Genomic DNA, 12,550 nt, shown 5'->3' with positions numbered 1-12,550 from the left:
AAATAATTTGTGGTACACTTGTGCTTCACTAGCAAGGCTTGCATTTACTGCTCATCCCCAGTTGTCTTTGTGCAGATGAGAAGAGGGTCTGACTTTGGCAGTTTGGTAATATAGTTAAATTTCTTGCTGAAATACAAGCTTGGAAGTATGCTGCTGGCATTGATCCCGCAGCCAGGTCTTTCTGCTGTTACTTGCTAATTCACTGAATGACCAGGTGGTGATCTGAAGGCATCCACAAAAGTATATTGGGGTGCCTCGGCCATATATTCTACTGCTGCCTCAATAACACACTGCCCACTTGCCACCTGTGAAAAATCCACCTCTCTTTTAAGAGTTGCAGGTTGGCTTTAAGATGTTTGCTGGCCTGCTGGGTTTCCCACGCTCTGAATTGGTGAGCTGCCTACACAATGTATGATTACAGGGTTATGGGGGGAAGGCAGGGGAATGAATGGCACTAGGTGAATTGCTCATTCGAGGAGTCAGCACAGATACGACGGGCTGAATGGCCACTTTCTGGCAATTCTGTGATTAGAACTGTCAGATTGCCTCAGTACTTAAGTAAGCCTGATCACAAAAATTGGCACCAAAGAATTGGCTTAAGTGAGAATTGCTCAAACGGAGGGTGAGTTGGAGTAGTCAGTGTTGGGTCCACTTTTGTTCTCAGTATATATAGGTGCCTTGGCAGTGTGTTATAGTTTACTCAGAGCCTGAGCTGCTGTGAAGCATACACTTTTACATGCATGTTGTAGTCTGGAGCTATGGATAGTGATGGTAAAGGCTTCAATTTTTTCCATCACCTGACTGACCAGGAATTCTTGCCCTTGCCGCCTGCCATTGTTGTGTGTTGGAAGGATTTTCAGGTTGATACTCAACTTGTTTTGCCACGTTATAAATGCACCTTCCTTGGCCGTCAAGTCCTGGGGTGGAACTAGAATTCAGAGTTTCTGGCTCAGAGGCAGGGACGCTATCCACTGTGCAAGATGACCTCCCCGATAGATGCCAATCACAAAATTTGCTGACAACATGCAAGTAGAAAGGTTAGCAAACATTGAGGAGCATTCTGAAACAATCAGGAAGATAAGTGAATTAGCAGAATAGGGTAGAGAGGTGCCAGATACAATTTAATGAGAATAATGTGTAACGCAATACATGTTGGGAGAAAAGAAAGTCAGTTGAGTGTAGGATGGAGATGGATGAACAAAGGCACCTAAGGGTTCACATAAATCATGCCCTGAAAGTGAGAGTGCAAATAGTTAAAAATTGGGGCTTATATATAGGAGCTCAGGGTGCAAGAGTAAAGAAATAATGATGGATTTGTGCAAAACATTGGTTAGACCACAAATAGGGGTGTGTTCCATTTCAGGTAACCCATTATTTAAGGCACAATGAAGCCCTAAAGGTGAATAACATAGATTCACCATGGTGAATGGGAAATGATAGTCATGAGGTGACATGAGACACTGGAGTTATTAACAACAGGAGCAGTTAGGGCTAAGTAGAGAGTTAATCGAGGTAATCAAAATATGAAGATTTTTGATAGGTAGAAAAATTAGTTTTATGGTGTCAGCAATTTAAAATGATCACCAACAAAGCAATGAGAGTGGTTTGGAGAAATTTCTTTACACACAGGTTAGTTGGAGCATGGAGTGTTTTTCTACATGAAATGGTTGGGGTGGAGGCCATTGCACTTCTTTAAGGGAAATTAGATAAATATTAGTGCTGAGGAAGTTACAAGGCATATGGCAATAGTGAAGTTGTGCCTGCATATATGAGAACGTGATCCTCGAAACCTTAGCCTGACTGTGGTGCATGCATCTCTAGATCTTGTGAAGCGCTGCTTCAACATACCAGTGGTGTTCTTAATGATTACTGTGATAAATTAATACTTCATGTTATCCTTGTGTTGAACTGGTATGATGGATTACTACAGAGGTATCATTAAGAAGCAGAACCTCAAAGGTAATAATCTCTGGGTTATTAACAGAGCCATGCGCAAATTGGCATAGAGCAAATAAGATTAGAGAGATGAATGCAGGGCTCAGAGATTGGTGTGCGAGAAGTGGGTTCCAGTTCGTGGGGCACTGGCACCAGTACTGGGGAAATTGGGGGCTGTACCGTTGGGACGGTCTACACCTGAATCATGCTTGGACTTGTGTTCTTGCAAATTGCATAACTAGGAAGTAGAGAGGACTTTAAATTAAACAAAGGGTTGGGGTTGGGTGGTGGTGGTGGGGGGGGGGGGGGGGGGGGAGGAGGAGGGAGGGAAAGGAGAAGGAGGTGGCAGGGGGGAGTGGGCGGTGAGGGACCAAGCTTGGGTAGGTGTGGCAACTCAAGGGGTAGATTCAAGGCAGGAGACAATTATAGTAACATGGGAACTGAGGATTATAGAATAGCACATTGAAGTAAATAAATATGATCTGCTAGCCATTACGGAGACTTGGCTGCAGGATGACAAGGTTTGGGTCCTGAATATTGAGGGCTATGTGATATTCAAAAAAAATAGGAAGCTGGGTAAAGTTGGAGGGGTAGCACTGTTGATCAAGGATGGCATTGGTGCAATAGTTCGAGATGACCTTGGTTCAGGAGATCAGGATGTAGAATCAATTTGGGTGGAGATAAGGAATAGTAGGGGAAAGAAGTCACTGGTGGGAGTGGTCTACAGGCCCCCTAATAGTAACCACAATGTAAGACAAAGTATACAGGAAGAATTATTGGGTGCTTGTGATAAAGAGACAGCAATAATAATGGATGGTCTTAACCTACATATAAACTGGAAAAATCAGATTGGCAATAGTAGTCTGGATGAGAAGTTCATAGAATGCTTTTGAGAGAGTTTCTTAGAACAGAACATTCTGTAATCAACCATGGAGCAGGTTATATTAGACTTGGTATTGTGTAACGTGACAGGATTAATTAATTGCCTCAGAGGGAAGGCACCCTAGGTAGCAGTGACCACAATATGATTGAATTTTACATCCAGTTTGAAAGGAAGAAGAGTGGGTCTAAGAGTAGTATTTTAAACTTAAATAAGGGCAACTATGTGGGCATGAAAGCCCACAAAGTGAACTGGGGTACTAGGCTAGGGGATAGATAAGTAGAGAAGCAGTGGCAGACATTTAAGGGGATGTTTCAGAATGCTCAGAATAACTATATTCCTATTATAAAGAAAAATTCTAAGGGCAGGACCTGCCATCTGTGGTTAACTAAACAAGTTAAGGAAAGCATCAAACTTAAGGAAACAGCATATAACTGCGCAAAGATGAGTGGCAGGTCAGATGATTGATCAGAATATAAAGAATGACAAAGAACAACTGACTAAAAGGTTAATCAGGAGAAATACATTAGAGCATGTAAATCAGGAGGTGGAAGGGAGAAGGGAACTTGGTGAAATTACAGTCCTTAGGGAAGCAGTACTAAACAAACTGATGGAGCTGCGGGCTGACAAGTCTCTGGGTTCTGATGGACTTCATCCTAGGGCCTTAAAAGAGGTGACTAATTTGGTAGTGGATGCGTTGGTGTTAATTTTCCAAAATTCACTAGATTCTGGAAAGGTTCCATCAGACTGGAAAGTAGCAAATATAATCTCTCTATTCAAGAAGGGAGGGAGGCAGAAAACTGGAAACATTAGGCCATTTAGCTTGATGTCTGCTGTGGGGAAGGTATTAGAATCAATCATTAACAAGACTATAGCTGGGCACTTAGAGAAGCTCAACGTAATCGGGCAGAGTCAGCATGTGGAAGGGAAATCATATTTAACCAATTTATCGGAAATTCTTTGAAGGAGTAATATGTACTGTGGATAAAGGGGAACCTGTAGGCTTGGACATGTGCTGTACTTGGATTTCTAGAAGGCATTTGATAAGGTGCCACATCAAAGGTTATTGTGGAAAATAAAAGCTCATGGTGTAGGGAGCAACATGGATAGAAGATTGGCTGGCTGGCAGAACAGAGAGAGTATGCATAAATGGGTCTTTTTCTGATTGACAGGACATGACAAGTGAAGTCCTGCAGGGGTTTATGCTGGGGCCTCTACTTTTTTTTTTTACAATTTATGTCAATGACTTAGATGAGGGGAGTAAAGATATGGTAGCTAAATTTGGAGATGACTCAAAGTTCAGTCAGAAAGAGGAAGTTGCAGACGGATATAGATAGGTAGAAGGAGTGGGCAAAAATCTGGCAGATGGAATATAATATAGGAAAATGTGAATTTGTTCACTTTGGCAGGAAGAATAAGAAAGCAGAGTATTACTTGAACAGAGAATGGCTGCAGGATTCTGAGGTACCAGAGTGATCTAGATTCTAGTGCACGAATCACAAACAGTATGCAGGTACAGAAGTAATTAAGAAGGATAATGGTATGCTATCCTTTATTACAAGAGGAATTGAACATAAAAGTAAGGATGTTATGCTTCAGTTATACAGGGCATTGGTGAGACTGCATCTCGAATATTGTGTGCAGTTTTGGGCTCCTTTGTTAAGGATGGATGTAAATGAGTTGGAGACTGTTCAGAGGAGGTTTACTAGATTGATACCTGGAATGAGTGGGTTGTCTTGTGAGGAAAGGTTGGACAGACTGGGCTTGTTTCCATTGGTACTTATAAGAGTGAGGGGTGACTTGATAGAAATGTACAAGATCCTGAATGGTATTGACAATGTAGATGTGGAAAGGATGTTTTCTCTTGTAGGTGAGTCCAGAACTAGGGGGCATTGTTTTAAAATTAGGGTTTGTCCTTTTGGGACAGAAATGAGGTGGAATTTTTTTCTCAGAAGGTTGTGCAACTTTGGAACTCTCTGTCTCCAAAGGCAGTGGAGGCAGGGTCATTGAATATTTTTAAGGCAGAGATAGATAGAAAGATAGATAGATAGATTCTTGTTAGAAAAGGCAATCAAAGGTTATCAAGGGTAGATGGGAATGTAGAAGTCGAAGCATAAACAGATCAGCCACGATCTTATTGAATGGCGGTGCAGGCTCGAGGGGCTGAATGGCCTACTTCTGCTCCTATTTCGTATGTTCTATGTTGCTTTGAGAATTCTGATTTTGCTGTGTGAATATTGTATGTGAGAAAATGTTGGAGAATATTAAACATATCTATATCTCACATGATTTTGACACCAGAAAAGTGCCAAGTATGAAACAGAAAATTGCTGGGAAGTCTCTGCCAACAGAAAAGTTTGCCATCAGAAAGGCTCGAAGGTATCTTACACAGAATCCCGTAAAACTCCCAGTACCTGCTCTGGTGAGTATATTGTATAGCAATGTACCTTACTTTCAGAAAAGGTTGCCATTCTCAGTGCTTTTTTTTTTGTTTTCACCTTTGTTCATTTTTGTCATGAAATTTTATCATAAGATGCAATCATTTGGTGAAAAAAACTACACTCTCTATTGGTGAAATCCTACTGTAATTTATTCTCTCCTTTTTTTTCTTTCATGGGATGTGAGCATTGCTAGCATCCCTAATTGCCCTTGAGAAGATGGTGCTGAGCTGCCTTCTTCAACTGCTGCAGTCCATTGTTCTCTATTTCCCCTGTTCCCTTCCTTATATGTTGTGTATTTTCTGCAGTTCAGATTCTCCATGATGCTGGTACCAAACCTACAACAACCAACAGAACAGAATTGAAGTATTAAAATGTATGCATGCAGCAACTAATAGCAAATTTGAAAATGTTTCATTTTGCATGTAATCATTCATTCCACTTGTGACAGATTATGAAAGTTACTTTAGAGTAACGAATTTTTTCAAATAAGCCTAATCACACAATTTATTTTTTGTTAAAAATCTTTCATAAGAACCACCTGCATAGAGTGTAAAAAGTAGTAAAAGAGATGTAATTTAGTAAATATATTTTCAGGAAATGATGTATATTTGGAATGGCTATACAGTGATTGGGAAACATCAAGATCTAACTGAAGGTATACTTGAAACACTTAATGAAGCGGAGAGGATACTTGAAAGTGCCCCAGGTTAGTCCAATCTGAAGCTTCTGTTGAATTTAACATTAAGCAGTAATAAACTGTAGAATTATGGAAAAGTAGGAGGGAGTTAGGGGAGATCTTGTGGCGCATTGGGTAGCACCCTGCCTCTGAGCCAGATGCACTGGATTCAAGTCCTATGCTGGGTTTTGATGGGCAAGGAAGGTGAGTTTATAATGTAGACCAACTGGTTGAGTGAGAACTTGTAGATCCTTCCAATACACTATGGGAGGTGACAAGAGTGGGAGAGTCTACAGAAGGCAACAGTAAACCATTGCAGTACCTTGCCAAGTATAACCACAAACCAACACATATGGTTACCAACACAGGGCATGGTACCTGAAGAGAGAGAAGAGGGAACTGCCAAATGGTTATACAGCTAAGGATTTCAGATATTCCATGAGTAAATACATGAGATTCTGCTAATGACTTTAAAAATATTGTTAAGATCCAGTTAGGGACCAGTAACTCTTTATTTAAAGTAGAGAAAATTTGAAATCCAGGTGTTTACTAAAAGAATAAAGCCACAGGATTCCATGGTTTTAAACAAACAGAAGATTTTTTACTATACAAGAGTCAACAAGCAAACAATCAGTGCTATCCATCTTATACTCCAACATCCAGAATTAACAATTAACTATAGTTGAACACAAAACACACATCAAATGAAAAACACAACCAAGACGGATCCCATGAATTTTCTCAGCAACCTACCTAGACATTAGTGTTCACAATCTCAAAAATCCTTCAAACTGTCTTCCTCATGAAGGATTTCAGCCCCTCTCCTTTGAGAATTTAGCCTCCAGTTTCCCTACAACAGCAGCTGCTGTTCAACCTGGAGGCCCTCCTTTTTTTGTCTGCAATTAGCTGTCAGGCAACAGAACTGCTCAGCAACAAAATGCCCAGCAACTGCTCACCTTCAAGCTGCTCAGTCTCTTCTGAGACTGCATCCCACTGGGTTTACATGGCTGCACCCCAGCATCTAATTACTGGCACGATCCAAGCTTCCAAGCTGCACTGAGCAGACAGCCACTGCTCACAGGCTTTCCTTTGCCCCAACTCCCAGCTTCAGATCTGACAACTACTCCTCATTGCTGTTTGAACTAATCTATGTCTTGTTAAATCTTACATCATAGATCAGTCTCTGTTCTGAGGCAGAGTCTGATGTACCAAAACTTGGTGCACTCTGTCACTCCCACAGGCACAAACTTACCATGGCTCAATATCTTCTCAAAATACAATATTGAAAGAGAGTTTTGTTCTCTGGGGACTGAATGACACAATACCCAAGAACACTGTGCTTTCAACTTTGGGAATTTGTTTGAAACCTCCTTAGACAGGTTGTGGAAATGATCATTTTCTGATACTGTAATGGTTATACTACTGGACTCATCCTGAGGGTTAGACTAATAATCCAGAGAATACAAATTCAAACTCCACCTTGGCAGTTTAAAAATTTGAATTTGGCTCTAAAAGTCTGGAAATATAACAGCTGGTTATATTTCCTCATCAGATCTAACCTACAAGGAACTGCCCTCTAAGGTGGCTAGCAAGTCATTGAGTTGTATTAAACCACTGCAAAATGGGAAACTGGTGACATCCAAAAATTGCCTCTGTCAGCAAGGTCCACACCAAAAGAATGAATTAAAACCTCTATCCTTGCCAGCTGTTATGGCTTGACTGTCCTAACCCAGTTGCCAGTAGGTGCGGGCAGCATAAGCAGAAAATCACCAGTAATTCAGCACAAAACATCATCAAATTAGCAATTTCATAGAGCTGTATGGCTGGTTGATATGAAAAATGAAAAAAAATTACTGGTGCACTGGAGGGGACGAATGCATAAACTTTGAACTGCCTTTAGACATCTGACACTTAGTGTACAATTGATATCCACAGGGTTCTCCTTAACTTCGGTGGAAAATCCATAGAAACCCTGAAGTCGCATTTAAACCATTTTGACCAGGGTTTCTGTGGATTGTCTGCCAAAAATAATGTGGGCAATTGGAGAAGTCCCCACTGAAATTTATATAAAAATACATCAGGAAAATCACAAAGGTGATATATAATGGGCTGTAAATTCCTTGGAGTGGCAATCCTTGGAGTGGATTTAGTGTCAGATTGCCACTCCGTGGCTAGTTACTCCCTCTAAATTTCCTCCGTGTCTGTCTCGCCCAATCTTCCGTCTCAGCCCAGGCAAGATCCAGGCAGTGCAGCTGTCCTTGAGGCCCAGCATTGCAGTCCAGCAGAGTTGGATTGAAGAAGGAGGTGCCTCCTTTTTTACAGCACAAGCACGAGGGTCGGAGCTCAAGGAGGGGGCAGGGGGTCTTGAAGGGGCAGGGGATTGAACCCTGGGTGGGTGGGGTTAGTCAGGGTGAATTCCCCATTGTTGGAGGGGGGGGTTCGGCGGAGGTGGTTGTGGAGGGTCGGTCTGCGTCTTTACAATAGTCACCCAGAAGTTAGAAGAGGTTTTAATTCTTTTAACTTTCTCTGGGTAACTATTTGTGTAACACAGCGGGAACCATCCAAAGTTTGCAATTTAAGTCACATTTTTGGAGGTTCCTAGCATAGCGTAATTGCCCAGAGGAAGTTTGCACTTCTGGGCAATTGCTGTGCAAACCTTTACCTGTGAAGTTCTGAGAGGGATTCCCCAGCGCATCTTTGGGATACCCCTGTAATCCGACACTGAGGTATTCAGAAGTTACAGCCCAATGTTTTAAAGTGAGGCTGTTATAACAACACTTGTGAAACAAATACACTGATATTGGTTTCATGTTTCAGTATATGCAATCTACAATCAAAGCTCATTGTACCCAGAAATCATGCATTATTTTAGCACTTCCAAAAACAGAATGGTACACAAGGAGAACAAGACTGGAATGAAGTTTTACCAGAGGAAACAAACAATCAACACGCATTCAAAAAAATTTTGCAACACTATGTTAATAATTTGGTTTTTGAATCCATCACATGATCTGTTTAACATATATACTGGATGAAATTGTCATTTTCTTTGTTGTCTTTGCTTGTGCCAGAAATGCTCATGATTCATGTTCATTTTTCTTATTAGATATGCAATGGCAGAACTGATTGGCTTTTAGACTTTTATTCTCTTGAAAAGAACCTGCTCTCTGTTGCACAACTCTCAACAGCAGCATAATTGAGGTTCAGAATGTGATGGCATCCTGCATTCTCCCTCAACGCAAAACAGCGAGAGTGCTGCACTGGCAGAGTTACCATCTTTCAGGAGATACTAAGTTCAGACCCAATCTGCCCCTTCAGATAGATGTAAAAATTCCATGATATTATTTAAAAAGGAGCATCAGCGTTCTCCCGGTGTCCGAGCCAACATGAATTCTTCAACCAATGCCCCCATTAAAAGCAGATTATCTAACCCTTTATCTCGTTTTCTGTTTGTAAGACCTTGCTCTGCAGAAATTGGATTGCAAATTTTCCTACATCACAAAAGCCATTGCACTTCAGAAAGTACTTAACTAGCTATGAAGCACTTCAGGACATTCCGAGGATCCTAAAGGTCCTATAAATAAATAGTTATACAAATCTTTAGTGTACACAAGATAGCGTAATCCTTCCTGGATGACATAACACTGTTTTATTCTGATACCTCATTGGTATTAAATAGAGGATGTGCTCATCTTTCTCAGAAGATAAACAAGGTTAAATAATGAGAGATCTATTTGTGATTTCTTAAAAAAAAAAGCTTTTCTGATTACTTCTCTCATTTTCAGCAACTGAGTTCCTGGTGGATGACCAGTGTTTGGTGAAGCTGCTCAAAGGTCTTTGTCTGAAGCACTTGGGAAAACTTTTGGAAGCAGAACAATCCTTCCGTTGGATTCATACAAAGTAAGTACAACTGACTGACAGCCTAATTTAGCATCTACATGTTTTCCCTAATATTTTTAGGGAAGCTTATGATGAGGACTGAGGACTCAATACTGCAGAAAACCTTGGAGTATAAATATTGTAAGGATGAAGTTAAAAAGGAAATTAGGAAAGCAGAGAGAGGGCATGAAAAATATTGGCATGTAAAATCAAGAAAAACATGGATATTTTCTAAAAATACTTAAAGAACAGGAGGATAACTAAAAGAATCGGGCCTATTAGGGGCCATAAGGGTATTGTGTGTGGAGACAGAAGACATCAGTGTAATTCTTAATGAATGCTTCGCATCAGTTTTCATAAAAGGGATAAAACAGACATTACTACTGAGGAAGTGCATAAAATATTAGATAAAATTAACAGAGTAAAAGTATTAAGACATTTAACATATTTGATAGTGGATAAGCCTTCAGGCCTGGATGAAATGTATCTTAGGCTGTCGAGGGAAGCGCGAAAAGAATAGGAGGCTCTGAAAATCATTTTCCAAACCTCTTTGGCTACAGGCATGTGCTGAAGAACAGTTAACATTGCCCTATCGTCTAGAAAGGAATAGATTAAATAATTACAGGCCAATGAGCCAAACCTTGGCCGTGGGAAAATAATTTGAAAAGTTCTAAGGGACAGAAAAAATCTTCATTTAGAAAGACACAGAATAATCAAAGCAAGCATTGAATTGTTCAGTGAAGGTTGTGTCTGATGAACATGGTTGAATTTTTTGAAGAGGTAACAAGGAGGGTCAATGAGGTACATTTGATGTAGTCTGTATGGATTTCAGCAAGGCTTTTGATAAGATCTGACGGACTGATCACAAAAGTAAACACCCATGGGATCCAAGGCCAAGTTGGATGCAAAATTGACTCAAGAGGTTCAAAGCAAACATTAATGGCCGATGGATGTTTCTCGACAACTGGAAAACTGTTTCCGGGGGTTCTTCAGGGTTAGGACTTGGTCCCTTGCTTTTTGTGGTATATAATCAGATTAGACTTGAAAGTAATTGCTATGATTAAGAAGTTTGCAGATAATGCAAATATTGTCCATGTGGTTGATGATGAAGAAAGCTATACAATGCAGGCATTTTTAATTCATTCATGGGATGTGGGTATTGCTGGCTAGGCCGGCATTAATTGCCCATTCCTAATTGCCCTCGAGGTGGTAGTGAGCTGCCTTCTTGAACCACTGCAGTCCATTTGTGGAGGTACACCCATAGTGCTGTTAGGGAGGGAGTTTCAGGATTTTGACCCAGTGATAGTGAAGGAATGGCCATATATTTCCAAGTCAGGATGGTGTGTGGCTTGGAGGGGAACTTCCATCCAGGTGGTGGTTTCCCACATCTGCTGTCCTTGTCCCTCTAGATGGTAGCGGTCATGGGTTTGGAAGGTGCTGTCTAAGGAGCCTTGGTGAGTTCCTGCAGTGCATCTTGCAGATGATACACACTGCTTCCATTGTGCGTCAGCGGTGGAGGGGAGTGAATGTTTCTGGATGTGGTGCCAATCAAGTGGGCTCCTTTGTCCTGGATGGTGTCAAGCTTCTTGAGTGCTGTTGGAGCTGCACTCATCCAGGCAAGTGGAGACTATTCTATCACACTCCTGACTTGTGCCTTGGTGGTGTTCCCACATCTGCTGTCCTTGTCCCTCTAGATGGGAGCGGTCATGGGTTTGGAAGGTGCTGTCTAAGGAGCCTTGGTGAGTTCCTGCAGTGCATCTTGCAGATGATACACACTGGTGGATAGGCTTTGGGGAGTCAGGTGAGTTACCACAGGATTCCTAGCCTCTGACTTGTTTTTGTAGCCACATCATTCATATTCCTAGTCAATGGACTAATCAGCTGAGAGGAACAGTGATAAATTGAGTTAAGTCTGGAAAAGTATGAGGTAATGCATTTGGGGAAGACAAACAAGGCAAGAGAATACACAAGAAATGGTAGGATACTGAGAAGTAAAGAGGAGCAGAGGGACCTTGGAGTGCCTGCCCACAGATCCCTGAATGTGGTTGGACAAGAAGATAAGGTGGTCAAGAAGGGAAACAGGATACCTTCCTTTATTGGAAGAGGCATAGAATATAAGAGCAGGGAAGGTAAGCTAGAGTGGTCTAAAACACTGGCTAGGCCACAGCTGGAGTACCATATGCATTTCTGGTCACTTGCTCCAAAGATGTGATTGCACTCGAGAGGGTACAGAGGGCACTTACAAGGATGTTGCCTAGGCTGGAGAATTTTAGTTATGAGGAAAGATTGGATAAGCTAGGGTTGTTTTCTTTGGAACAGAGGAGGACAAGGGGAGAGCTAACTGAAGTGTATACAATTCTATGGAGTCTAGATACAATGGATAGGAGGGAAAGAAATGGATGGGGTTTCAAGGGGAAATTTTTTTCACCCAGCGAGTATGTGGTGGGGATCTAGGACTCACTGTCTGAAAGGGCAATAGATGCAGAAACCCTCATAACATTTAAAAATTACTTGCAGGTTACAGCATTTCAAGTGCACATCCAAGGCTACAGACCAAGTGCAGGAAAGTGGGACTAGATTACTTGGCTCCTTGATGGTCGGTGTGGATACAATTGGCCAGAGGCTTGGCCTAAATAGCCAAGTGGTTATGGTACTGGGTTTGTAACCCCAAGATCAAGAGTTCAAATCTCACAATGGCAAACTACGAAACAATGTAACTTCATCTGAAACAGATGGAAA

General features: G+C 41.4%; 1 protein-coding gene across 5 annotated transcripts in view; it reads left to right on the top strand.

The window, feature by feature from the left end:
• The window catches only part of ttc39a (tetratricopeptide repeat domain 39A), a 106,983-nt gene that overhangs the window by 82,168 nt on the left and 12,265 nt on the right, over nucleotides 1–12,550 (top strand). For all 5 annotated transcript variants that reach the window (XM_041208491.1, XM_041208492.1, XM_041208493.1 and 2 more), the window contains 3 exons: nucleotides 5,117–5,237; nucleotides 5,851–5,962; nucleotides 9,718–9,832. In XM_041208491.1, the coding sequence (XP_041064425.1) occupies nucleotides 5,117–5,237; nucleotides 5,851–5,962; nucleotides 9,718–9,832 (348 nt within the window). The remainder of the gene's footprint in view (nucleotides 1–5,116; nucleotides 5,238–5,850; nucleotides 5,963–9,717; nucleotides 9,833–12,550) is intronic.

Source organism: Carcharodon carcharias, chromosome 16, assembly GCF_017639515.1.
Source record: "Carcharodon carcharias isolate sCarCar2 chromosome 16, sCarCar2.pri, whole genome shotgun sequence".
NCBI classification, from domain to species: Eukaryota; Metazoa; Chordata; class Chondrichthyes; order Lamniformes; family Lamnidae; genus Carcharodon; species Carcharodon carcharias.
The sequence above is the reverse complement of the archived record's forward strand: the minus strand, read 5'-3'. Positions and strand labels throughout refer to the sequence as shown.